This window comes from Rhea americana, unplaced genomic scaffold, assembly GCF_003343005.1.
Source record: "Rhea americana isolate MKP2758 unplaced genomic scaffold, rheAme1 scaffold_359, whole genome shotgun sequence".
Taxonomy (NCBI): domain Eukaryota; kingdom Metazoa; phylum Chordata; class Aves; order Rheiformes; family Rheidae; genus Rhea; species Rhea americana.
Genome location: NW_028186489.1, coordinates 562,968 through 589,107, shown reverse-complemented (window position 1 = coordinate 589,107; position 26,140 = coordinate 562,968). Strand labels below are relative to the sequence as shown.

Genomic DNA, 26,140 nt, shown 5'->3' with positions numbered 1-26,140 from the left:
AGGGGAAAAACCCCACCACTGATGATATGTCTTTGCATACTTGTATGTCTTTGGACAATGTGGAAAAGAAACAGTTTTACCTTTCAGCTCATTATATAGGGTGAACTATGTAAAACCATTTTTTAAAACCAAATGTTCCACAGGAGGGACAAAATCTCTCATTTGCTGAGATCAGTCTTAAAGTATGGACAAGTGATCACAAAGACTACGTTTAGGCAACTGTAAATATGAACTAAATGTATTACTGCTTGAACTGCTTGATAGGGTTTGGGCTTAGTGTATCCAGTTCACAGTTTTAAAGATTGTACGTTTTAGTTGTAGCTGGTAACATAAGCTGCTATTGCTTTATCAGCCTGTCTTTGAATTCCTGGATGAGTATAGTAGGTATCCTGACTGGTTTGAAAAATTAATACCTAAGAAGTGCCTCTACCATTATTGCAACGAGTTTTCACTGGAACAGAGTAGTTGGTTGTTTCAAGCTGATCTAACTTGAGACAGCTGTCTACCTGCTTTTCTTTATATAAAATGAGTTGGATTTTCTCTAGGAAATGACTAACAATCTATGGTAAATGCCAAGGTCCATTGCTGTTCTTCTAGATGCAGCTAGTGGTAGCAGGAGAGAATCACACTCTGGGTTGCCAAACAGTAGCATCAATCTTAGTGTTTTTTGCACCATTATTTGGGCCACTTGGATGTTGAAAGTATCTTACGTCTGCAGAACCTCTCCTTGGGAAGCTTCCTTGTGTCAATAGCTTGCCCTGTAAGTGGGGCTGTCTTGGTTTGTTGTAGAAGATCAGTCCTAGGGCTAGTTGTCTTTTGCAGTCTGTGCATGACCTATCCTCTCATGATGAAAGCAGTTGACTCCCAGTTATCAGCATGGCGCAAGAGTATTTTCTCCGCAATCTAGCAATTTAGGAATGCAGGGTACATTGCTAATCACAGGCAGTTACGGTCTATCACTGTAAAATGCTGCTTTTTAAATAAGGAACTGTTTTATTACCTCCTCTTTCTCACTTTGTCTTCCCCCACATACATAAATTAGTTCTTTTGGGATGCTAATTTAGAACTTAAAAGCAAATACTGCTTAAGAAAAGTCCAATAGCAGTCTGTGCTAGCTGAAGGTATGAGGCGATTCCAAATTTATCCTTGAAGGTGAAATATGATTTTGAGACCAAAGAATTGTGGAATTTATTTGAAACTGTGTATTAAAAGTTTGGAACTTTCTTTAAAACCTCTTCTATAGCAGTTGTGGAAAACTAACCTTCATCTCTTTAACAACCAAGCATGTGTATATGTACAATTACTTGATGTTTGGTAATTCCTTGTTTCATCTCTTTCTGTTTTATTTTTAACTATTCTAYTAAGCATGAAGATTATTTCTTTAAGCAAATTCTGTTAACTAGATAGTCATGTTGTTTCTTGCAAGATGAATAAGACTGTTAGTTTTTTAAGTTTCTGTGGTGCTGCTTTGATGTTTTGTTGATGCTTTTCCTTTCTTTTGGAAAAAAATGTGTTGGGAAAACCCACTTTTTCTGGCAGTGCTCCTTTGTAACATTAAATGTGTTACCACTGGTAATGTTTTCATGCTGTGTAGTGGGGTAGGACAATCAAAAGGTTAAGTAATATAAAGTGAAAATGAAAGTAGGATTGTATTGATCAACTAGAAGGTGATATAAAAGGACACACTTATAAGTCTTTATTCAGAAAGACAAACCTTATCTTGTGTTCTAGAATTCATTTGTGATTGTAAAGGGAACTTGTTTACCAGGGAAATACAATGCACAGAAAAAAACCTAAATTTCTAGCACTGTAGAAAATTTACCTATTAATTCATAGCGCTTACATACTTCCGAAGGAGAACATGCATATGCAGCCACCAAAACTTTCAGGAGTTTCACTTGTCTGTAACTTATTTTAGATTACTGAAATAAGCAATTTTTTTTCCTGTAGTCAATTCATCTGAATTGTAGCTCTGCTTAAAAGGTTCCTTTACATTTGAAAGATCCATAAGTACCATACAGTTCTGCATTGCTTTGGGAAGGAGGGAGTTGATTGGATTGGGTTCCTTACTCAGCTGTCAGTTTGGCCATGTGGCCATCCAGGCTGACATGTGGAAAGGATTAAGACTGTGTGGTGAGCAGGGGGAGAATACCCCTTTTGTAATCATTGTTTTCTGGTTTTAAGTTGATTGTGAGACTGCAGTCTTGGAACTAGTATTGTTTTCTGACTCACTCAAAAACTGTGTAATGCAATATGGATATATTTTTTCCCAAACTGTAAAACTTCCCAGATATTTGGAAAAAAAAMCAAAGAATATTTTCAACTGTTAATTCAAAATAATTTCAGTTTAAACTGGAGACCTAGGTATTTCATGTTTGGGAGTACTGGTATTAATACTTCTTTGCACCTTCTTGAGTATAAATCATAACTGAAAAAGCTTATGGGGACTTTGTTAGGGATGAAGTTAATATGAAGTGTACTTTTTGTGAATTTTGACTTTCATTTCCATGGGAAATGCACAGGACTACTATTTCAATTTTGTACTATTTCAATTGCTTAATGTTGTTTAAAAATATTTTAAATCTGTTTTCTGAAATACCTCAGAAACTGTATATAAATCCCTCTTTTTTTTCCCCCCTTTTTTAAACTCATAACTCAGTGTGCATTACAAAATTAGTTTGCCTCTCCCCTTCCACATTGCAGCTTGCTATGTACAGTTGTGCTATGTAGCTGGTATAAACCATATCATTGAAATTATCTGGTTAAATATAGTGCCTCCCTCCTACTTCTGGCCCCCTTTCTTTTAAGGGTTATTTTTACTCAGATCATTCCAGTGATCTAGTTTAAGCATAGCACTGTAAATGATTGTATCAGCATAGCTGAGTGGTCAGGGATTTTTAAAACCAGTATTGTTATTGAAGCTGATGTCATGTAACTGCAGTTTTTCCCTTTAGGCTGACATTTTTGAGGCTGTTCAGAGAAGTTAATGAGGACTTGAATGTGAGGGGAAGTATCTGTTACTATAAAGTAACTTGATATTCAGATACCTATTAAAAAGAGATACAGGGCATACTTAAACAAGCCTGCCTGCACCCTCCCCCCCCCTCCCCCCCGTGACTTGTAGCCTGTATGTAGTACTTTTCTCCCAGGGAGCTCCAAATTACTTCAGGAATCCCAGTGGAAATAGAGTTGAAGAATGGTTGCTTCTTGTCTGCAGGACTGGAGGCTGCTGACTCATGAGCTGCTTAATAGACAATTCATGTGCTTGCTTTGGCCACTTATTTTTTTTTCTACTGGTTTGGCTTTTATGGTTCAAAATGCTTATCTGCAAGACGAGCAAGGCTGAAGAGATACGCATTCTCTTTTTAAAATAAGAGAATCTTCACTTCTTGCAGGCACTGCAGTAGGTTGCCAAGCAGGAGTTTTACTGCAGTTATTTTACATCACTAATGCTGCTGCTAGCTGACAGTGCAGATTAACAAGAAAGCATTACACTTGCTTAATATATTTGTGTTGTGCCATATTTTGATCTTATACTGGCTTCCAAATTGTAGAAAAATGCTTACCTGGCACTTGAAATCTTTGTAGTAACGTGCAACTGAACACATTTGCTTGTTCCCTGCATTGCAGCTGAAAGGGCTTTTCATCTTTTACCGTGTGAGGTAGGGACATAGATGCCTTTAGAGAAGAAAAATTAATAGGAATAACTTTTTTGTATTAAATGGCTAAAACAGACATATTACCCTTTGTTTTTTGTTGATACAGCTGAATGAAACCAAGTGAATAAAGGATTTACATTAGACTTCAACATTTGATCATTTAAGAAAAACTTGTGCACTGCCTGAATAGGTTATTGCAATATGCTTAATCTGAAGATAACATCATGCTGATGTAAGGCTGCATGGAAAAACTATGCAGAATCAATTGTATTAGTTTAGGGTATTTTCATCTCTTCCCTCCCCTGTGCCCATAGCCAGCAAAAAGGATTATGTGAGCCTTTTGCAGCATAATTTTGCAATGTGTGTTTTCTTCAACAAAGCTGACGTAAGTAGTGTTGTTCTAGAATTTGGTGTTCTGTTTTTCTTCTGTTGTGATTGTTTGTGGGTTTGCGTTGGAAACTGGATCACAGAAATTGTGTGGGTTTTTTTTAATACATTTTGTAGACACTGTTTAACCAGAGTCATATTGGCAGTTCAGTTTTCTGTGGACCTCACAAACAATTGCACCAGTATGACTGAGGGAATGAATCTGCAGGATTGGAGTGAGTGGCTTCAGCAAACGAGCTTGTTAAAATTTGTCTGCAAAGCCAGTTTATTGTATGACTTAAGCCACCTTAGTCAGAGGAGGCTTCAGTTAACCTGGCTGGCCTTGCACTGAAGCATTGGAAATGTTTGAGCTCTTTAGCCTACCTTTTGACTCTTCATAGCTTGACTAGGATCTCTTGAATTGCTAAAGCTACTTTTGCTGTGATTGTCCAGCCGTGGCATCATCTATTCTAAAATAAGACAGTATGTGTTAAAAGTAAATTGCTTTTAGCTCTTGTTGTGGTAGATTTCCAATATGCTGAATGTTGTCAGGCCAATTCTTTTTATCTATCTCAGACTCTGGTTTCTGCATTTGGCTGCTGTTACACTGTTAGTATCTGTCTCCAGCTTGAAATACTTATACAAATGATATTGCATTATTTGGAGCTTATGAAGCTCATAGTTCTTTGACTAGTCCTTTACTAGCTTTGATGTACTCAAAGATGAAGTAGTCAAGTGTTAAATCTAACCTGTGAGATTTTCAAAGAAAGAACTGTTTTGGAGAGCCATATCATGTTTGATACGGTGACATACCAAAAAAAAGTCATACAAATGTGTTTGTGATTTGTGTTTTATTAAGTAAGTATCAAATACCTTGTAAGACAAGCTTTGTTGTTAAGCTGTTTCAGACTTCAATGTTTGCAAAACATGCTAAGCTTTTCTGATCAGCTCTTAAGATGGGGCATAGAGGTGAATTAGCTAGAAAAAAAAGAGCATCATATTTTAACTGAAATATCCTGGAACGATAGCAGAAAATATTGTCACTCAATAGCAAGTAATTCTTGGGGAAATATAAAACTCTAAAAGCATTGGTTGCATCAGAATTTTAATTTTTTACATTTGAAAAGAAGTGATTCTCATTGCTTTCCTCTCCCTGTTGTTGTTACTGTGGAATAGGAAGATAGTGATAAGGGAGTCATTTTAATGAGACCAAAGTGAATTTCATAGATATGTGGTCAGGTCTATCACCTGTAGAAATGCTGAAAAGTTAGTGTTTAGTTTTTAGGTCTGTTATCCTACAGACTTTGCTTCCTTCCTAAGGCCATTAAAACTTGCACTTTGGATCCTTTGTCACTTCAGGCACGTGTAAGTTCACCTGTTGTTTTGTTAACATCAATGGCTTCCACAGTTGTGTAAGGAAACAGATAAGAACTGGYCCAGCCGAGAGCAAACCTAATTATTTCTGTCTCAAAATTTTTCCTCTTGGGGAAAAAAAAAATCTTAGTGCTCTCTGATGAGAAATATGTTAGAGCTATTCATATGAATTATATTAGTAGGCATTCTTGCACAAAAGACTGGAAACTTTAAATTTTTCAGGACTTTGTGCTAACTGATATAAGTACAAAGAATTACAGTTCTGAATCTTGTTAGCAGTGACAGAGTTTGTTTCTAGTCATATTTTTGGTTTTATAGTGATATAGTGATAATCAGCTCCTACTCAGGACTGAGTTTAGCTCTCTTGTTTGGGCTAAAGTAAATGTGCGTTGAGATTGCTGTCCCCATTAGGATAAATATGTGTATCCTTGGAATTTATGTGTACATGAAGATATATTGTAGTAATCAAAATAAACCATGAGTATTTGTCTCTTGAAGAAGTATTTACATCTTTTTAAACCTAGAAGACAAGTTTTCTCGGATATTATTTTTACATGAATGTTGTATGTTTGTATGATCTGTTACAGTATTTATTATAATGTCACAGTTCATAATTTTGTGACACGGTACAAGTAGAAGAGAGCATTAACTAGATTTCATATTTATTTTAACCCTTCCTAACAGTATTTTGTTTATTTTCAGAGCAAACTTGATGATTACCAGGAACGAATGAATAAGGGCGAACGTCTAAATCAAGATCAACTGGTAAAAAGAAAAAGCCTTATGCAGATCTCTTAACTTGTTTGATCTTAGTTGGAGAAGGAAGGGATGAATTTCACTTCTCTTTTTTAAAAGCTACATTTTTTTTTCTTTAAGAGCTGTGAGTTGGCCTCAATTTCCTATTCCCTAGAACATCTCTGTTCTGTTAATAAACTGAAGGACTAGATAGAGAAATTTGTTACAATACTTCGTTACGCTTGTTGAGGTTAGCTTCTAAATAAGCTGCAGTGAAAATTGGCAAGCATTATAACCTACTACTGCTGAAAAAACTCGTGATACCTTTGGGATTTTCTGGACATTTTCCTTTTCTTCCCAGAAAACATGTCCAGGGAGAACCGACGGAGCTTAATCACTTTGTGGCAACTTGTAAATATCATGCAGCCTAATTGGAGAAGTAGCTTAGTCCAAGTTCTAAAGGGTTCTAAAAATAAGACATATCCATGTGCATATCACAGCCATCAGCGCAGCAGATTGACACTCTGTAGACATGTTGAATGTACTGCATATATAACCTCCTGGCTGAGGCTATTTCTTAAAAGTAGGTTATTACACAGCTTGATTCAACAGCCATTTTCTAATTATAATAAATATGAAGCAAATATAAATTCGGTTGTATAGCACAAGCATGCATATTGGTATTTCAGAGATTTCTTGAAGCTTGGAAATCACCAACAACATTTTGTTGGTGGTTTTCAGCATAATAAAGGGCTAAGAAAAAAAATGTATCCTTCGACGATTGCAGCTGTTCACATTGCAAGAATTAGTTGCTTCCCTGGAATCATGTGGTCTTCTAATCTGTCTAGGCTTAACTAATCGCTTTGGTTCTTTTGTGCTAACTGAAAACTGAAATATCCAAGAAACTGCACACTGTAGAAATACATGCAAGTCTCAGCTACGCAGTATTTTGGCCAATTAGAATCAAAATTTGACATCATATTGTGGCAGTCCCATTCAAGGGTAGTTATCTTTACAGCTGTCTTGCTTAGAAACAAAACGTGTAGGAAGTTGCTTGTTGAAAGTATATATTTTGTTCTATTTGTGATGTGTTGATTTTCCTTCTCTTTTGAAGGATGCAGTGTCAAAGTATCAGGAAGTGACAAATAATCTGGAATTTGCTAAAGAACTGCAGAGGAGTTTTATGGCTCTGAGCCAAGATGTAAGTAAAGAACGAATGGTCCAATGTGGGCTAGCAGCTACAATAGGAGCACTTAAGCTTCGAACTGTCTTTCAGTAATGCTAGATAATGCTCAGTAGCCTCTGTTTATAGAAGATGAAATGCTTATGATGTTTGTTTGACTATTTTCTATTACTGTGAACTAGTTTGCATCAGTTTTTTGATTTTTTTTTCCTAAAAGATTTTTCTGAAGACATAAAGATATCATAACAAAAAATATTTTTTTTTTCACAAAACATGCTCTTGAAACAGTTTGATTGTGAAACAGGACTGTCATACAGTGTTATATGCTACTGCATGCTGCCAGTAGTAGCATTTTTTTAAAGAAAGGAGGAATTTCGCAGGCTTAATTTTGTTGGTAAGCTGTTGAGGGTTTTTATTTCTTTATGTGACTATAGGATATCAAGTCTCAGCAGATGGATACGGTACAGTCCTTTTATCAAGATTCTTCCTATCTTAAGTCTTACTAATAGTTAATTAAATAAAACTACAGTATGGGATGTGTTTCAAGACTTATATGATTTTCATGAGTGTGTTAACTGATTACTGTAAAAACAAATTCTTTTGCTTTGTTGTTTCATCAAGGATGTAAAATAATGGTGTGATCAAAAATAAATTCTAAACCTAAAGTAGGCAGTTCCAGTAATACGAGCAGCTTTGCTTTATTTTTCATGCCAAGAGCTTCAAACAAAACAAGGCACTTTAGACCTCTGCTGTTACAATGTCCAGAAGAACTAACTTGTGGGGAAGCTGAAATTTTAACCCATACTACAGAATTCGGAGAATTCTAAATGCAGTAATACTATAGAGTTAATGAATTATGGAAAGAGGAGTAACATTGGTGAAGTTCATTGTGTAGTCAATATTAGCACAGCAGACTGCTCTGACAAATGTATTCAGTTTATGAACAGACTGTGGTAATTTCAAGGGCATCAGCATCCATTGTAAGCTGTTTTCTACATTTGATTCAGTTGTAAATTTATATGTCTTTAAACCATTCCTTTGCTTGCCTTGCATTAGGGTTCTGTGAATGTTTATGAAAAGTTAGTAACCAAGAACTTTTTTCTTCTGACAAGTTTGTTCAGAAATTTAATATCCCTAGTCAGCTGATTTTTAAAAGAACTTAGTGAATCCAGGACTAATAAATTGGTCCTTTGCTTTCAAACTTGCCTACGGTTTTCCGTAATTGGAGTTAGCTCTCAAAAAAAAAAAAAAAAAAAAAAAAAAAAAAAAAAAAAAAAAAAAAAACCCACAACACAATGGTTTCAGAGAGAGAATGTTACTTTCACAGGTTGCATTTGTCAAAGATTAAAATATTCTGTAATTACAAATTGAGCATGCTGTATTTTGAATGCGGGGTGCTTGAATTAAGAAAAAGGAGAATAAGAAATGACGTGGGTTCAGACATGTGGGATGTGTAGTCCAGTGTTACGACAGCAGTGGTAGATGGTATTGGATAGAGTACAAAGCTGATCAGTATCGCTCATTCGTTACCTTTCAGCATCCGCAGCCCTTTTAATGGGGAATGTTAGCAGGCACATCCCTTTCTATTCCCTTTAGTACCTATCAGTAGACCTGTTATCAATGAGTTTRTTTAACTTTTTTTGAGCCTGCTGGAACTATCTTCCCAGCCTTTCATGGCAAAGAAATCAGTAAGTTCCCTCCTATGGTATGTAAGAAACAGGAATCTTTTTATTTATCTATTTTAAGTTGATCGAGCTTCAGTGTCTCCTGCCTTTGGGGAATATAATGAATAACCAGTCTGTTCCCTTATATGCTGGTCTTTTTGTGTGTGTTTGTTTTTAAAACCTGGATCACCCTTACCCGTCCAAATAGAGGAGCCTGAGACTGTAGTCTGCTCATATGGCAACTGTTCTGTTCCCTTAAAACATTTGAGTTAGCATTCTCTGTACCTTTTCTAATTCTTGTGTGTCCTACTTGAGTTACGGAAATCAGAAGTTTCAAATAGCCAAGGTGTTCGCTTGAACTTTTATCTGGAGAAAAATTACTTAGGACTTTATGGAATAACTCACGAAGGAAGCCGATAATACCAAGCTGGGTTTGTTTCAGGTAATGGTTTAGTCTGAAGCTTTAGACACTTGTTTGTAGCTACAGTTGGTTTAATGAACTGTTTGTCAGTCATACAAAGAAACAGAGGCTTCAAATAAGAATATGATCAAAGTCCAGTATATTTCAAGATCTGTGGCTGTGACTCAAGTTTATCATATTTGCAGGCATTTGACTTTGCTTAAAAGATACTCTTCTTATTTTGCAAGTTGTTCTGCTCTAATGTTGTATTGATAGTTTGCAATTAGACAGCAACATTCATCTCTAGTTACCAATAAAAGATATTTCAAGTATAATTTTTTCCTCTTAAGTTCACCACAAAGCAAAGCAGTTTAAAGGTCCTTTTTCATTTTGAGCAGATCCAGAAAACAATAAAAAAGACAGCTCGCAGGGAGCAATTGATGCGAGAAGAAGCTGAGCAGAAACGTTTAAAGACTGTACTAGAATTACAGTTTATTTTGGACAAGTTGGGTGATGATGAAGTACGCAACGACTTGAAACAAGGATCAAATGGAGTACCAATACTGACAGAGGAGGAGCTGACAACGCTGGATGAATTTTACAAGCTAGTTTATCCTGAACGGGACATGAACATGAGGTAGACTTACAGTAAAGTGCTTTATGATTACCAGTCTGTTAATGGTATTTGTCCCATTATTATTTAAGGACTCAGCAAGAAATCTGTTACACTCTTCTTAATATTTTTCTGAGGTTTCTTTTTTTTTTTTTTTTTTTAAAAAGGTTGAATGAGCAGTATGAACAAGCATCTGTTCACTTGTGGGACCTACTGGAGGGGAAGGAAAAAACTGTTTGTGGAACAACCTGTAAGTATATTTTCTGTATTAAGAGACAGCACACTGATTTTGTGCTAAAACTAAGATAAAACATTTGGCATCAAAGAACTTTGACTGCTAAATATCCTTGTAGTTTTTTGGAGTAGCTACTTTATTTTGGACCTTATCTGGACTCTAACAGAAACTTACAAAGTGTAAACTTACTGCCCTGTGTATTTGTTACTGATGCAGCATTACTCAGTACTTACCTGAGTCTGTTTCTGCTGTTCCTACAGTATTTTGTTGCTGGTGGTGCTTAGTAGCAACTGCTTGTTCTCTGGAAATTTGTCTTTCTGTGTCTGGACAGCAGACTTCGTCAGTAATAGGACCTAATATGTAAACTGGCATGGTCTTACTTAGTGTAACATTCCACTCCCTTGTTTCCTTCTTAACAAAAAAAAAAGGGGGGGGGAAGGGGAGAAGACATTTTCTCTTGCCATATTCTAAAGGTAGATTGAGAGGTTTTTATCCTCGTAAAATTACAGTTCTGGTTACTTTTCTATATGCTCAACAATATACTTTTTATTTGAAGTAGAACAGAATTGTGTGGGGCAAAGGGCTTAATATTTCTGTTAYAGCTTTCTGAAATCAAACAATCTAATATTTTTAAAATTGTAGGATGCTATCAAACTGTAATATAAATAAAGACTAAATCATTATGTCTCATTGCAAATATAGYTTATTCTAAGGATATGCTTATTGTTCTGTGGAGATTTTTGAATCTCCTGATTGGAAATAAATAAGGAAAGCTTTAGGGAAGGTTATCCTTTTTTGTAAGTAAAATAGGTAACAGCTTTCTTTTTTTTTTGTTTGTTACAGTATAGCAATACTGAGATGGTGAGTTTATTCTCTTCATAGAAAGTGAAATGATAGATAACAGTTTTAATGCTAACTTTACTAAGAAGTAATAAACAGAATTATAATGTAATATGGCCTTAATGGTAATAACGTTTTTAATTGTTTGCCAGGATAGGATTCCTCAAGTTTTTTTTTTCTTTTTCTTATTTTTTTAGTACTGTTAAGTGAATTTTTTGGGGGGCGGTACCTTTTATTTAATGTTTGTTTTAAAAGGACTCAGGTTACTCTCATGTGATTGTGATGCTAGATCACATTTTGTAGATTAATGTTACTGAGGATGAGAAGATAGGTACCAAGTATTTTTGAAGAGCTGGAGGGAAGAGAAGGTGTGGGAGTAGTTATCAAGAGAGAGATGATAAATGCTCCTTAGGGAGCCAGTCATTCTGTTACTTGATTAAGTTGCACTGAGTGTTGTGTCTGGATCTCAAGATGAGCTTTTAGTGATGTTGGCAGCCACTGCAGGTTTGCTTTGTCCTATAACTTGGGATGCAGTTTACTGTATTTCTGTGTTCTTTTATGTGTGTCTATTGATGCAAATAACAAGCATCATCACTTGCCAAATGTGGATTGTGAATCTTCATTTTCAATCTGTTTTATTTTTTTTTTGGCCTAAGCAGTCAGTAGTACTGCCTTGCCAGTGTGGCTGTACTGATTTGTTTTGGATTAAGAAGCTACAGTATTCATCTGAGGCTCTTGAGTGCAAGTTTTTGCTCATTTTACTTAAAAGGCCTGATCTGCTGACCTTAGGTGGGGGGAGCCCTACAAAGATACTTATTTTGTAAATATGTCTATTCTGACACAGCTAATCTATAAGGATTTGATTTACTGTAAGCTTTTTTTTTTCTTTCTWTTTTATATGAAGGCATTATGTAGATTACAAAGAAATTCAATTACAATCAAAACTTCAGGTTCCTAAACTCAAGAATGAGCAACCAGAGGGGTTTGTTGTTGTTGTTGTTTTGTTTTGTTTTTTGAAATAGCAGTAATAAAAGTATGGTGATTAAATTGGTAAACTTTACCTCACTTGAAAGTGTTTCACGGATTTGCAGAAAAATATGTACTGATGTTATTGTCCTTGCCCTTCAGATACTTGTTGTCTAAGGTGTATTTTTTAATTTAATAATATAGACACTAGTTCTGGAACAGGGCAACAACAACTTACCAGCAAATGATTAAAAAGCATCTGGGATCTTTGTGAGGAAAGAAAAAGGTAATTAGAATTGAGTGACCATTAATCTGAAACTTACCTCTTTTCCCAGATAAAGCTCTAAAAGAGATTGTTGAACGTATTCTTCAAACAAGTTACTTTGATAGCACCCATAACCATCAGAATGGATTATGTGAGGAAGAAGAGACAGCACCTACACCTGCAGTTGAAGATCCTGTAGTAGAAGCTGGTAGGAATATGAAGATCCATTGTGATTAATATATTGTTTGTAGTCTTGTCCTGTCCTGTGTTAGGTTTAGCTGAGTTGGTTAGAGCATGSTGCTCATAATGCCAAGGTCATGGGTTCGATCCCCGTATGGGCTACTTGCGTTGAGGGTTGGACTAGATGATCTCCAGAGGTCCCTTCCAACCTTATCAATTCTATGATTGTCTTTTGGTGTTCATCAGAATGATTAAACTATGAATGCAATTTTAAGTGCAAAAAAAAATTGTCTCTGATTTCTTCAGATTCCTGTAGAGCTTCACATTACAATTTATAAACAAAATTCAGTTTATCTGTGATATTTAAAATGATCACAGATCAATGTTCAGATCATTCTGATTGTGTGAAGCTTTTCTGCTTTGCAGTGGGTCCAGCAGTTAATTATTCCTTAGAAAGAAAGAGTTCTTTGTAGCATATTGAAGAAACTTGAGAGCATAGTAACAAACTTAGTTTTCTGCTCGTTTCCCCCTCCCCCCCTTTAGAGTTATGTAGTGGAGGAAATTGGAATTGGAGGAACTGAATGCAACTCTTTATAACAAAAAGAAAAAAATGATCCCTCCGCCCCAATCAAAACTTGGAGTGTCTTTATTTGCTTATTTTTCTGTTAATGTTCTGATGTCTTTATTTTCCGTATTCTGAGATACAGTGGTTCTTTTTCTACCTTGCAATCTCAAGTCTGTTTCTGATCCCAAGAGGTACTTAATTCTTTGAGGTAGCAATATTGAGATCAAACTTACGATCTAATCATAATTCTGCATTCTTCTACCTCCTTCCCCTTGTCAATTTTGAAGGTGTGTCAGGAGACAACTTCTTCCTCACAGTATAGTAAGCTTCCAATGTTAGGTATTAATGTCACTCCAGAGTAAATGTACATCTGTGTATTCACATATCTAATTCTGCTCCTGTGTGCTAGTTGTCCATAATACTGCTTCTGATGTTTTTGGTAAAGTAAATAACTAGCGCAAATGCATCAGGTTTCCTCAGAATTCTACTTTTACCAAGGGAGGATTTTTTTTTTTATTTGATACCTTCTTATCTTTTAGGTTAGTAAAGTGCTTGTTTGCTGAAAATGGTATATTTTTCTTACAGAACCTGATCCAGCAGAAGAATTTACTGAACCAACTGAAGTTGAATCAACTGAGGTATTATTCACTGGAAAGATTGTCACTTTGTACAGTTTTAATGCCTCGTACTTTTACTTTCATACCCTTTCTTATTTTTATTTTAGTATGTAAACAGACAATTCATGGCAGAGACTCAGTTCAGCAGTAGTGAGAAGGAACAGGTAGATGAGTGGACAGTTGAAACGGTTGAGGTAAGATCTTGTGTACTGCAGGTAAAATTGCAATCCCTATTTCCACTGAATCACAATTAATGACAGGTTTTAGTGTTTTGCTCCCCTCCCCCCCCCCCCCACAATCCCACCTTATTTGATGTACATGTATTTAAATAGGCTTAGACTTGACCACTCATTCTTCAATTATGTATTCAGCTCAGGAGTACCTAAAATAAGAACTGTGCAGCCTGGCTAAGTTTGTAGAGAACTTGCATTGTAGAGCAGTGACTTACTTGAGCAAATGGGATTTAAAAGCTAGGAATTGTATTTTTGGAGACTTAAGATAAAAGAAAAAAAAAACACTTTGGTGCAAATGTAGGACTTCAGTTGAGCTGCGTAGTTGCAGACAGCATGGCATAGTTGTGCATTTGTGCAGTTCCATGGAGAGACCACTGAAAATCTGTCTTTCAAATCCTCTCTATGGCAAACTGCATATACATGTAATTCTCTCTTAAAATATACCTGAATGTGCTTCTCATCTTTTTGCTTTTAAGAAATACTGTTCTTACGATACGTTTAACTCATTATTACTTTGCAATTAAGTGTTCACTTGTGATGTTGGTGGTATGTTGCTGTTGAAATCTGTTCCCAGTTTAGTTTGAAATGCTAAGTCGATCATTCTGTTATACTAGAATGTGTGTTCTTCATGCACACTGAAAGGAATAGTCATATGCAGTCCTTCAAGTTTTTTGATACGCTTGGTGCTTATGTCTCTGTTAAGAACATAAATGAATTGTGTCTTTCTGATGTTGGGGCAGATTAGTCTGTGGAACTAAGCAAGTTCCAAGTGGTCAGTTTTTTAGACTCTCTTCCCTTTAATTGTATGTAGTATATTCAAGCTCTTTAAGCATTGAAGCAAAGTAAGAATTCATCAGCAGAGGTAAAGAAGGAGGAGCTATCTTGATACTGTCCGTTCTGCTGGATCCTATATTCAGTCTAGATTAAATTCATATTTTGTAATGTTGAAGACCATTAAGAGAGTTAGAATCATAGAATCAGTAAGATTGGAAGGGACCTCTGGAGATCATCTAGTCCAACCTCCCTGCTCAGCACGGTCACCCAGAGCATGTTAGACAGGGTTGCATCCAGGTGGGCCTTGAAGACCTCCAGAGAAGGAGACTCCACAGCCTTTCTAGGCAACCTGGTCCAGTGCTGTGTCACTCTCACAGGGAAGAAATTCCCCCTCACCTTCAGGCAGAACTTCCTGTGGTTCAATTTCTGCCCATTGCCTCTTGTCCTGTCACACGGGACAACTGAAAAGAGTTTGTCCCCATCCCYGTGACACGCTCCCTTCAGGTACTTATACACATTGATAAGATCCCCCTCAGTCTTCTCTTCCCCAGGCTGAAGAGGTCCAGCTCTCGCAGCCGTTCCTCATAGGGCAGGTGCTCCAGCCCTCTGATCATCTTCGTAGCCCTATGCTGGACTAAGTTAATAATACTTAGGATGGATGAGAGGCTTCTATAAGGAACTGAACAACTTTGCCATATCTTGGTATCTTGTCATAGTACTCTGTTTGCTCACTAAAAGACTTTAAATCACATTCCATGACGATATTTTAAGAATTAAAAAAAAAAAAAAAAAAAAAAAACTTCACCACTAAAACCATGCTTTAAAGGGATGCATGTTTTGGAGAGTATACTTGAATGATTACAATAAAATGAACTTGATAAAATGACTTGATTGGATTCTGCCTATTCTGAAACATATCTGATGTGTTTATGGCAAGTGTCCTGAGTAGCCCAATCCTGCGTAGTCCTTAATATAAGTAGTATGGATGAGGTCATGAGTGTATGGGAAATACTGTTATGCTTGAAGCCTGTTGTTTCTCTCTTCTCTTAAAGTCTAAGACTACGTGTTGCACAATTGAAAACTCAGACATATCCTCAAGGAAGAAATAATATGCAATAACTGTATTAGTGTGGTAAAAGGATACAGTTTGTAGTTTTGTATCACTTACTTCAGAAGTTCGTAATTTTTCATACCTCATTACTAGTCTGTTAAACCTGGGTTATACGAGTTTTGTTTGTTATAGAATAATAAAAGCAGTAAGAATACATACTTCGGTTCTCCTTTTTGACCCAATTTCTTGGACTATATAGTGAGCGATTTAGAAGTATTTAGGGTTGCAAACTGCTTCTTCATAATTAAGAACTTTATTTTCTAATGGATTTTAACTCAAGAAGGGGAAATTGAAAATAACTGTTCTTGGAAATGACTCTTGCTGTTCTTGCACCAAAATCTCATTCCTCACAGGAATGGAATTGACGTGTCTTTAGGGAAGATTGTGGTGTTTACTGTAGAGAGCTTTTCTGTGCCTCAGCTCGATAGTTGTAGCTTTAGTATATTAAGAACTGTGAATGATAACTGAGGTATTTTGGAAGATGAGTTTCTGAAAGAGCATTTATGCAGAAGATTTCTGTTGCTGTTCATGAAGAAGGCTGTCTGTCAGACAAATTTTCTGCAGTAGCTATCAAGTGGAGAAGATACGTTTGAGATTTCTGTAGTACATTAATAGTTTGAAGTGACAGCATCTCACATGATGCTTCTATACGAGCCCTCTATGCATTTTAAACTAATGAATTTGCATATGAGTTCTCAAGGCATATTTATCTTTGAATTGAAATAGTGTTTAAATTTTGATAAAGATGTCTTATATTGGTCATAGTTTTGAATGTTTGTTTTCTTCATCCCTTTCTAATGACTATCTCAGTGACTGAGCCTGTTCTGTGCAGAGTCCTCTGTGTTGTGCAAAACTGAAAATTATGTTCTGTGAATTCCAGAATACAAGGTCATTCTGGAGGACCTATGGTCTTGTTAAGCTTCTGTTCTTACCTCTCCTCTTTTCACTTGTGCCTGGCCTTCGTTCTCTTCTAATCCTGTTTGAGCAGCTCTACTTACTGAGGTGGTAGAAGTGGACTTTGAGTCAAGCACTTTTGGGAGATTCAGCTTTCCTAAAAATTGTTTTTTGTCTTGCTACTGTTGTACCAGATGAAGGGAGATGTTTTGGTTGAGCAGCAAGTTGCTGGGTCACCCCCCCCCCTTCTTTCTTAATGCTGATCCTTATATGTGAGTAATTTCTGTAGCTCTTTCATGAAGCAAATTGAGTTAAAAAGCTGGAAATAGAGCTTGTGTGTTAGCAACTTAAACAGAAGTTTAACATCATGATTAAACACTGTCAAACTACCTGGTAGGGATAGCAAGACTAAAGTAGTAGATCCTAAACAATTCCTTCTAACATTAAAAAAGAGGTTTGAAAAAGACACTCTAAAATATGAAGCATTATCTGAGGTTAGTACTGTAGTATTTGTGGGAAAAGGATTGATAAAATTTTGTCCCTGTTCATACTCTTGATTATTGAAGATACCAAATTGTTATGAATAGCTTGGACTATGTAAGTTGACTGATGAAAGTCAAATAATTAAGAACTTTTTATTAAAACCATATAGGAGGTGAGTAGCTGTTGGTTTTACCTGTGAAGTTTTATCTACTCCTCTGGCCTGATTTTTTGTTTTCTCTTGTTTTAAAGCTTTATGCTTTGAGAGGGTGCCATATATGTGCTGTAAATAACATTTCAAAAAGAACTTTTTTTGCTCACAGGGTTTTCTTGTTTAATTTGGTAATAGTCCATAATTTGAAGTTTGGGGACTGTATAATACAGAAAAGTAGAGTTGCATCGTGCTTCTTTTCCACTGTTGGCAGCATTAGGGTATGCTTCCCCAGGAATTCTCAAAAGAGCTTATCTTTAGACAGCTGACACTTGTGAATGGAATCTTAAAGAGGAGTATAGATATGGTTAGGGATTTGTTCAAGGGAAAAGCCACTTTAAACTCGTAGGCACTTGCAGGTGCCGAATGTTACATGTGAATAATGTTTGGATATCCAAGCAAGTAGGCTTGGRTAATTTGAGGATTATTTGAGAAGTTTTAAAGAAGAAAAAAAAAGTAAGCTTTGAGGGTGATTAAGAAGGAGTTGAAGTTTACAGACCAGTAATCATTTGTCATGACTACTGTACTGCATCTGTCTTCTACAGTTCTAATAAGAAACTGGATATTATATGTAAGTTTAATTATTTTGAACTTTCAAGTGCATATATGCTAGATGATGTCCTGTATAACTGTAAGTTTAAGGCTTGCCTGTTTATGTGGAAGATTATTAACAAATAATAGGGTATTTAGAGTGATTTCTGGCAGTAGAGAAACTGTAGACAAGTTATTGACAGCAATCCTGTTTTTAAAGGACAAGTGATGTGAATGCAAAATGACAGTGGCATTTCTGCATTATGGTAGTTGCCTAAAGAACAAAACAGGAATGTAAAAGTGCTACTTTTTCTGCACTTCAGCCACTCTTCTATCTGTCTGAATTTTCAAACAACTTGATACCAGATGTTCTCAGATATTTCTCTTCAGCTTTCCTTGTTACTCTGCTGTCTTTGATAAGGTTGTGTGTGAAAGCATCCTGCTGTTTCTTACCTTCCGGGCCAGTGCTGAAGTATGTCTAGTTAATCCTGTCTGCCCTTTTATGTATGGTGAAGTTCTTACAGTCTTTCTTTGTCTCTGAGTTTCCTTGTCCACTGTAGTTGTGCTTCTATTTCTGGCCTTATTTATTTATTTTTCCCCACTCTCCCATTATTTTGGAATCTTCTGCCAAACAACACTGCCTGCTGTTCTCTGAGACCAGAAATCAGTTCAGGTAGGATAGCACTGAAGAACTCAAGTCAGACTAAGGAGACTTAAATTTTTTTGGAATCTTAAGGAAGACTCACAAGTTCTGACTGGTTCATAATGAAAAATAGTTAGACTAGCAGGAGAGCAAATAACATGTTGAATAAATACAGCCCTAACTTTCTAGTCCTATGGAGTATTCAGGTCAATAACTGGGCATATTAATGTGACTATAGGAGGTTATAGTATTCTTCAAAAATACTGTTGTAATTACATAATGAATTGGACAATTGCCATAAATTACAAAAACAATTGAATCATTTTGCTTCTCTTCTGTACAGTGTTGTGTGAAGCTTGAGCTGAAACTTCAGTCAATTGCTTGTTTCTTTACTAGGTTGTAAATTCACTCCAGCAACAGACACAAGCTGCATCTCCTCCAGTTCCTGAACCTCACACGCTCACTACTGTGGCTCAGGCAGACCCTCTTGTTAGAAGACAGCGAGTACAGGATCTTATGGCACAGATGCAGGGCCCATATAACTTCATGCAGGTATGATGAATTCACTGTGGTGGTATCAAGATGGAAGCAATAAACAAAGTAGCACTTTCTGGCTGTTAGTCGTAATTCAAAGAGCCTGCTGCATTTTATTTGAAAAAACAGAATGATCTTGAAAACCTTATAGTGCTGTACAGCCAAGATCTCATCCAAAGTCTCAAGCCCATGCTGCTGTGAAAGTACAATTAGAATGTTACTGAACCTTAGTTCTTGTTTGTAGTAAATACACAGTGAAGGCAGGAAGTTGTGGATCCGTGGATGCTGTAGCATAAGCCACATACTGAGACTAGTTATAAAATACCTCTTTCTTTAAACTAGTTTTAAACTTAGTGTTATAAAAGCTTTCTAGAAAACATGAATAGACCCTTTCTAGAATGCTTTTCAAAAGTTCTCAAAACAAAAGGGTTTCCTGAAGTTTTTAGCAGCTTTACATCTGAAATTAGAAGATCTAGAAATGCATTGGGAATGCATTGGACTTACCAGAAAAAACTTGACTCCTCCTCCACAAAATAAAGTAAACAAGTTAGTAAGAAGTGAGGCATGTGCTTACTACGTTCCTTTTTTTCTCCTAGTATGTTTAGTCCCTTCTTAACTACAAAGTGCAAATGCTAATTTAGAATGAAGAATAAATCACCTACTATTCTGTCTGATCCTTAAAACCTGCCTCTAGTATTTGTTGACTGAATTTTTCACTGTGATAAATATATTTAGAGTTTTTATTTCAAATCTTGTAAAACCATGAATTGATTAATTTTGTACTTTCTTTATTGTGACCTTATCATTTCTATACACAGAACATCAATATTTTAAGAATGCAGTAAATTGGATTTTATCTATTTTTTTAGGATTCTATGCTGGAGTTTGAGAACCAAGCACTTGATCCTGCCATTGTATCTGCACAGCCCATGAATCCAGCACAGAATTTGGACATGCCACAGATGGTTTGTCCACCAGGTTTGTAGTGGTAAATCCTAAGAGAGAATATTGAGGAAGCCTCAAATCATCCATTGGAAATGCTTCAATTACTGTTATATAGTAAATGGATCATCACAACTGATAATAAGTAACGTTAAAGTGCATTTTTCAGGAAATGCAATTGCAGTTTTGAGGCATACTATTTATAGATCTGTAATTCTCTGTTGCTTCTAGGTTTTCCTTAAAAGTGTGGAACATAAACTTTTTAAAATCGGTAAAATACATCTTTTCTTAAACTTGTTTTCTGAAATAGCTGAATTATTTTGGACAATTTAGAAAAAATACATTTTTAATAGAATATATATCTGCTACTTTGTGTATAACTCTTCGGTGCTAAAGGGGCTAATATCTTTATGATGATTTCATGATGATGAGTATCAAAGTTACTAGATAAAGTTATAAGGCTATTCTGTAAAAAGTTTAGTTGTACTACATATTACATAAAATTACTTTATTTTAGTTCATGCTGAGTCGAGACTTGCCCAACCCAGTCAAGTTCCGGTACAACCAGAAGCTACACAGGTACCATGTTTAATAAATTGTTTTGGATTCTTAATTGACTTTAGTCTTAATAAGATTTGATTCCTAAGTTTATCAGAAGCTTGAAGGAAAAGCTGAGGTTCTAATTTTGGGAAACTGTTTTTCTTCATTATCTCTTCAGCATTGTCATTACATAGCATAAAACATGTATTTAGTAATACTTATAAGACAGTGCAGGTTTTCTGTAGTGGAGTCTTATTAGGCATTGCCGCTTTTGGAAGGCTGAGGTACGACTTTATTGAGGAAACTGCATTTAGAGTTAGAGGCCTCTTAAACCTGAGGGCACAAGCACTGGAGCAGTTCCATTTTGTTATGCCCATTAGAATGGACCAGTGGATTTCCTGGACTTCAGTCATTAAATTCATTGTGTTTATGTGATTTTCCTAGGTATTTCTGTAAACTTCCGCGTAGCTGAGCATTAGGCACCCATCAGTTCAGATGTGTATCTCATGTGACACTGGTGAATTTTAAAGGTTTTTTTAACTTAYGATTTCCCTGTCTGTTCTACTCAAGATGGACTAAGAAAGAATTTGACATAAGTCAATATTTGCCTATTAGTTTTCATGCTAAGCTATATGAAGCAATATTTTTGTTTTACATGGAAACAAATTATCCTTTATTTGTTTGCTTGTAAGTGGCAGAAATGCCAAGAACAAAATTAAAGGTTAGTATRTATCTACTGGGCTGTTTCAAGCAAGTGTCAGGCCACAAATAGATTTGATAGGCTAATCATTTAGTTTCTGTTGTTCTAGACTTGTTCTATTAAGAATTAATCACAGTTGCTTTCTTGGATAATACTTTAATATTGGGGTTGTAAAGCTCTCACTCTGAGTTAGAATGCTGTTTTTAGTTGAGCTTTACTGCAGTTCCAGGTTAAGTGCAATCTCGCACTGCTGCAATGTAAAAGTTACCCTTTCCGTTAAGATGGTATATGTTTCTTACTGAAGTTTCCACTGGTTAAAGAGTTTCATGATTTTGCCATCTCTGAAGGACTCTGCTGATCTCAAGTAATGAATCTTGATCTCTACAAATACAGATCAGAAGGAAAAATCTGAGCAAATTGTATGTCTCAGACTAATGTTAGTGTAAACCACTTCCTGCATCTTGTCCAGATAAGCTCTGAAAGTTTAAGTCACTCATTTCGTAGCAACAGGAATGTGGTATTTTTTCCTGAGCATGTATGTTTTTTCATCTGTAGGTGTGCCTGCTCTATTTTTCCAGTATTGTTGATTTGTGGATGTAGAATAACTTTAAAATCAGAGGGTTTTCTCCTTATGAGCTTCTGTTTTACAGTGTTAAGTGGTGCCTGTGACTGACCCTAATGTATTCTTTACCTTATTTTCGCTTGCTTCAGCCAGTGCTGCTACTAATTCTCTTAGGAGACTTGCAAGCAGTGGCTAAACTATCTCTGCTTTTCCTTTTGAATGTTCAGAGAGGTGATTTGAGCAGACCCATCACTGATGATCAGTTTCCTCTTAAAGTCCCCAACAGCCTTAAATGTGAAGTCCTCTGTTCACTGGATGCCATGTAGGGGAGTTTTTGTGGTGGGTGTGGTTGGTGGGGTTGTTAGTTTTTTTACAGCTTTTAGTTACAGTTTTTGATTGTGTAACCAAATGAGGAAGCTTATCTTCAGTTAAAGCAAATACACATTCACTTGATTCAGAAATACCCACAGAATAAAATTTGACTTGGGAATATGAATGTCAGAATATATGAAATGAAGAAGTTGAAGAGGGTAGCTGAGGGGGAAGAGTACATAATTTTTAATGTTAGTAAAAACTTGCTGGAGTATCATTCATTCCAGAGTTCTCTGATACTGTTTGTAAAGCTCTGTGTGAGTGTCAGCTGACTTATGATGGCTTTTGGTGGTGGTGGGGTTTATTTTGTCAGGTTCCCTTGGTTTCTTCTACAAGTGAGGGTTTTACAGCCTCCCAACCCATGTATCAGCCTTCTCACACAACAGAGCAACGGCCACAGAAAGAATCAATTGACCAGATTCAGGCAAGTCAGATTTCATGGGGTGGGGAGGACTCTATGATTTAACATTAGTATACATTCTCTTTGAAAACAAAGCTTTGTAATTTTTAGTTATCTATCAGTAGGGACAGTTCCATTAAGTTCAAAATTTTGAGCCTGTCTGTTACCTGTATCCTTAATAGTAGGACTTTTAACTTACTGAATTGTCTACTAGATTATCTTAACTGTTTAATTAGAAGTAATGTTTCAGCATTAGCACATGAGATCCATATTGCTATTTTAGGCAATATGATTTATTGTTGATATTGGCTAGGGGTTGTTAGTTCAGAAACTTGTTCATTTCCCCCTTCAGTTTTTTCTAGTTGTGTTTCAAGGTAATGAGGGAGAAGACTGCTAGGTTTTTCCTCTCCCATTATGCTGTCGTCAGTGAGACTGTTCAGCTGAAGTAGAAAATACTCATTTGTTGAGGTGAATTGAGGCCTTGTCTCTTAAATTTTTTTTTTAAATAAAGTGTTTTAATGCTAATTTTCAGTACTATTCAAAAGCTGCTAAAATGCTGTTTGTTTTTAATTGTTAGGCTTCAATGTCACTGAATGCAGACCAGACTCCGTCATCATCATCACTTCCCACTGCAACCCAGCCTCAAGTGTTCCAGGCTGGATCTAGCAAACCTTTGCACAGCAGCGGAATCAATGTTAATGCAGCTCCATTCCAATCCATGCAAACAGTAAGTAGTAAATGCATGTTTATTTTGGTAATCATTCTTTTTGTTGCTGTTACAACGCTTGCATCAGTGACATACAAAATACTTTTTGTTTATTTGCATTTCTGTCTTGCATGTTTATTTACTTTATGCAATGAGGAACTGTAAAGATGGAGTGAAGCAGAGAGCTGTTTTTCTAAATTACAGGTATTCAACATGAATGCACCTGTTCCTCCTGTCAATGAGCCAGAAACCCTTAAGCAACAAAATCAGTACCAGGCCAGTTACAACCAGAGTTTCTCCAGTCAGCCTCACCAAGTAGAACAATCAGATCTTCAGCAAGAACAGCTCCAGACAGGTAAATGTGTTTTAGTCAAAACTCAGATGATGATATTTTCAGGAAGCAGACAGTCAAGGCTGTGAAGTTCTAGGAGGTGAAGCAAAGCATGTCACACATCCTCAAATGTTCCTACTCTTACCATATTTTCCTCCTGGACAATGCTAGTTTTTGTTGCTTCATTTTGCATCCCCAATATTCTGCTTGCTTTGAATATCCAGCACAGGGTGAAATTTAGTGTGCATCTCTACAACTGCCAAAAAAAATTTGCTACTTGATTCAATTACATATGGTTGGGTTGTTACTTGGTTTTGGAGTGGACGTTAAGTTCTTTTTGTTTGTTTTTTTTTTTTGTTGTTTTTAATTCATGACTTAATTCATGATTATTCTAAAGATGAAAGCAGTATAGTGGAGTACTTGCTTTGCTAATGTTAAGTTTGGATGATTCTTAAATTTGTTTAAAAATAGTTGGTTGGACTATTTAAGATGACAAATTTTGAAGGGAAATTAAGATAGAATTGTGATTCAGATACAGATTTCATGCATGAAAGGTTTGAAATTTATACTTCAAAGATGATTTAAGACTCATAAAGATCTGGAACCTTTTGCTAAAATCAGACGTAAGATCCATAATTAGAGCACAACAGGCAAAATGCTTTCCAAATCAGCTATTTGGAGGGGAAAAAAAAGTAAAATAAATTCTATGTATGAATTTATTCTTCCTCCAGCTCTCCCTTAACTTTCCACTCTGATAAAGTTTGCAGCTGCAGAGAGAGATTTCATGTGAAGGATACAGGACAGAGGTGATGAATGAAGTGCTAAACAGCTGCTAAAGGTGGAGTAAGGGAAAAGAGCTTAATTTTTGTTCTCCGTAACTGTTCAGGGTCTAGAATGTTGGCCTTTCTTGCAAGGTGAGGTTTTGGGGCAGGTGGATAAGAAGAGGGAGAACCACTTCGAATGTTCAGGTATATTTTTTTATCAACAATATTAAGTGCCAGGCAGAAGGATGGTCTGAATGGTAGGTGAATGGGAATCAGTCTAGTCTGATTGGGAATGGTGATGATAAAGGTGGGCCGTGTAGTATTAAATTATTAAATTTCTGTTACAGCTAAGTAAATTTAACTGTTGATATGATGACCATGCAGTGGTCTTCAAACAAAAGTTGCATATGCTAAGAACTCTAAAACTTAGATAACCATTTTTCTCTATTCCACTGTAAGAACAGATAGGAAGCAGGGAAGAAAGGGGATGTACACAAGTTCAGCAGCACTGTGTATCTCAGTGAAGCTGAACTAAGTTGTGCTCCCTGCTGGCTGATGGAGGAGAAATCTTACTTTCCTCTGTGTGAAATGGAGGAGAGCTTATCACTTACATACTTTACTTCAGTTTAGCATTTGGTAGCAGGCTAAATTTTCAACTATTTCAGTTTTACTTAGAGTTTCATTTATTACTATACTTACTGAACCTATGACCCTCAGATCGCTTTTATAGTCCTGTCGTTTGTGACAATTCCTATGATATAAAGATGTTGTGATGTCCCTTATTTCAAAAATGCATTCTGTTTTTATACTGTATCACTGAAGCTATCCATCCTGCCATCCTTCTTCCCAATTTACAGATTGTGAAGAAAGAATCTTTGCCCAGCCTGTACAGTCAAAACTGCCTTACGTTAAATGTTCCCATCAATCTTGCCTCTAGTCAATGTGGTTAGACCTAGCACGGTGAATTTAGTTGAAATGAATGCAAGTACTTCTTAGTAATCCTCTGTCAGAGGGTCTGTTCAGAGGGGAGAGAGATACAGGAGTGGGTATAATTTAGTCTAGTAATAGTTTTTCAAAGTTTTGTGTTGCTGATTTATTTTTAAAAGGTATGAAATAGCACAGGAAAAGTATGTCTTTGCTTTAGGAATACTTGTCACTGAGCTAACACTATAGACTTCCTGACATTGACTTAAATCAGCAGTCACGCACTTTGAATGGGTAAGCATTTACTGATGTGTTTGGTGATACATCAGAGCTTTGAACATTGAACTAGAGGAGAGCATATATGAGAACATTAAATACAGACTCAGACTTACACTACAGATTTTTTTTCCCTCCTTTCTTTTTCCCCTTCCATTACAGTGGTTGGTACTTACCATGGTTCCCCAGACCAGACTCATCAAGTGGCAGGTAACCACCAGCAACCTCCTCAACAGAATACTGGATTTCCACGTAACAGTCAGCCCTACTATAACAGTAGGGGAGTGTCTCGTGGTGGATCACGTGGAGCTCGAGGATTAATGAACGGTTACAGGGGACCAGCAAATGGATTTAGAGGTAAACAGATTTATCCGCCATCTTATTTGACTTCTGTTTCTTTCTGGAAAGCCAGTATCAAGATACTAAGTCTTAAYCTGACCTACTGTGTTTTTGTTTGTTTCTTTGGGGGTTTTTTGTTTTTGTCTCTTTTTCACATTTTTTTTTTTTTTTTTTATTGTTTCTTTGGGGGTTTTTTGTTTTTGTCTCTTTG

The 26,140-nt window shown here is 36.2% G+C and overlaps 1 protein-coding gene across 5 annotated transcripts in view; it reads left to right on the top strand.

Annotated features, from left to right (window-relative positions):
* Nucleotides 1–26,140, top strand: part of CAPRIN1 (cell cycle associated protein 1) — a 35,108-nt gene that overhangs the window by 4,148 nt on the left and 4,820 nt on the right. For 3 of the 5 annotated variants that reach the window (XM_085312160.1, XM_085312159.1, XM_085312163.1), the window contains 14 exons: nucleotides 6,102–6,164; nucleotides 7,249–7,335; nucleotides 9,780–10,018; nucleotides 10,162–10,244; nucleotides 12,371–12,508; nucleotides 13,631–13,683; nucleotides 13,770–13,856; nucleotides 18,936–19,091; nucleotides 19,943–20,051; nucleotides 20,533–20,594; nucleotides 22,503–22,613; nucleotides 23,167–23,316; nucleotides 23,500–23,650; nucleotides 25,753–25,947. In XM_085312160.1, coding sequence (XP_085168286.1) covers nucleotides 6,102–6,164; nucleotides 7,249–7,335; nucleotides 9,780–10,018; nucleotides 10,162–10,244; nucleotides 12,371–12,508; nucleotides 13,631–13,683; nucleotides 13,770–13,856; nucleotides 18,936–19,091; nucleotides 19,943–20,051; nucleotides 20,533–20,594; nucleotides 22,503–22,613; nucleotides 23,167–23,316; nucleotides 23,500–23,650; nucleotides 25,753–25,947 — 1,684 coding nt within the window. The remainder of the gene's footprint in view (nucleotides 1–6,101; nucleotides 6,165–7,248; nucleotides 7,336–9,779; nucleotides 10,019–10,161; nucleotides 10,245–12,370; nucleotides 12,509–13,630; nucleotides 13,684–13,769; nucleotides 13,857–18,935; nucleotides 19,092–19,942; nucleotides 20,052–20,532; nucleotides 20,595–22,502; nucleotides 22,614–23,166; nucleotides 23,317–23,499; nucleotides 23,651–25,752; nucleotides 25,948–26,140) is intronic. The other 2 variants (XM_085312161.1, XM_085312162.1) reach the window with 2 other exon arrangements.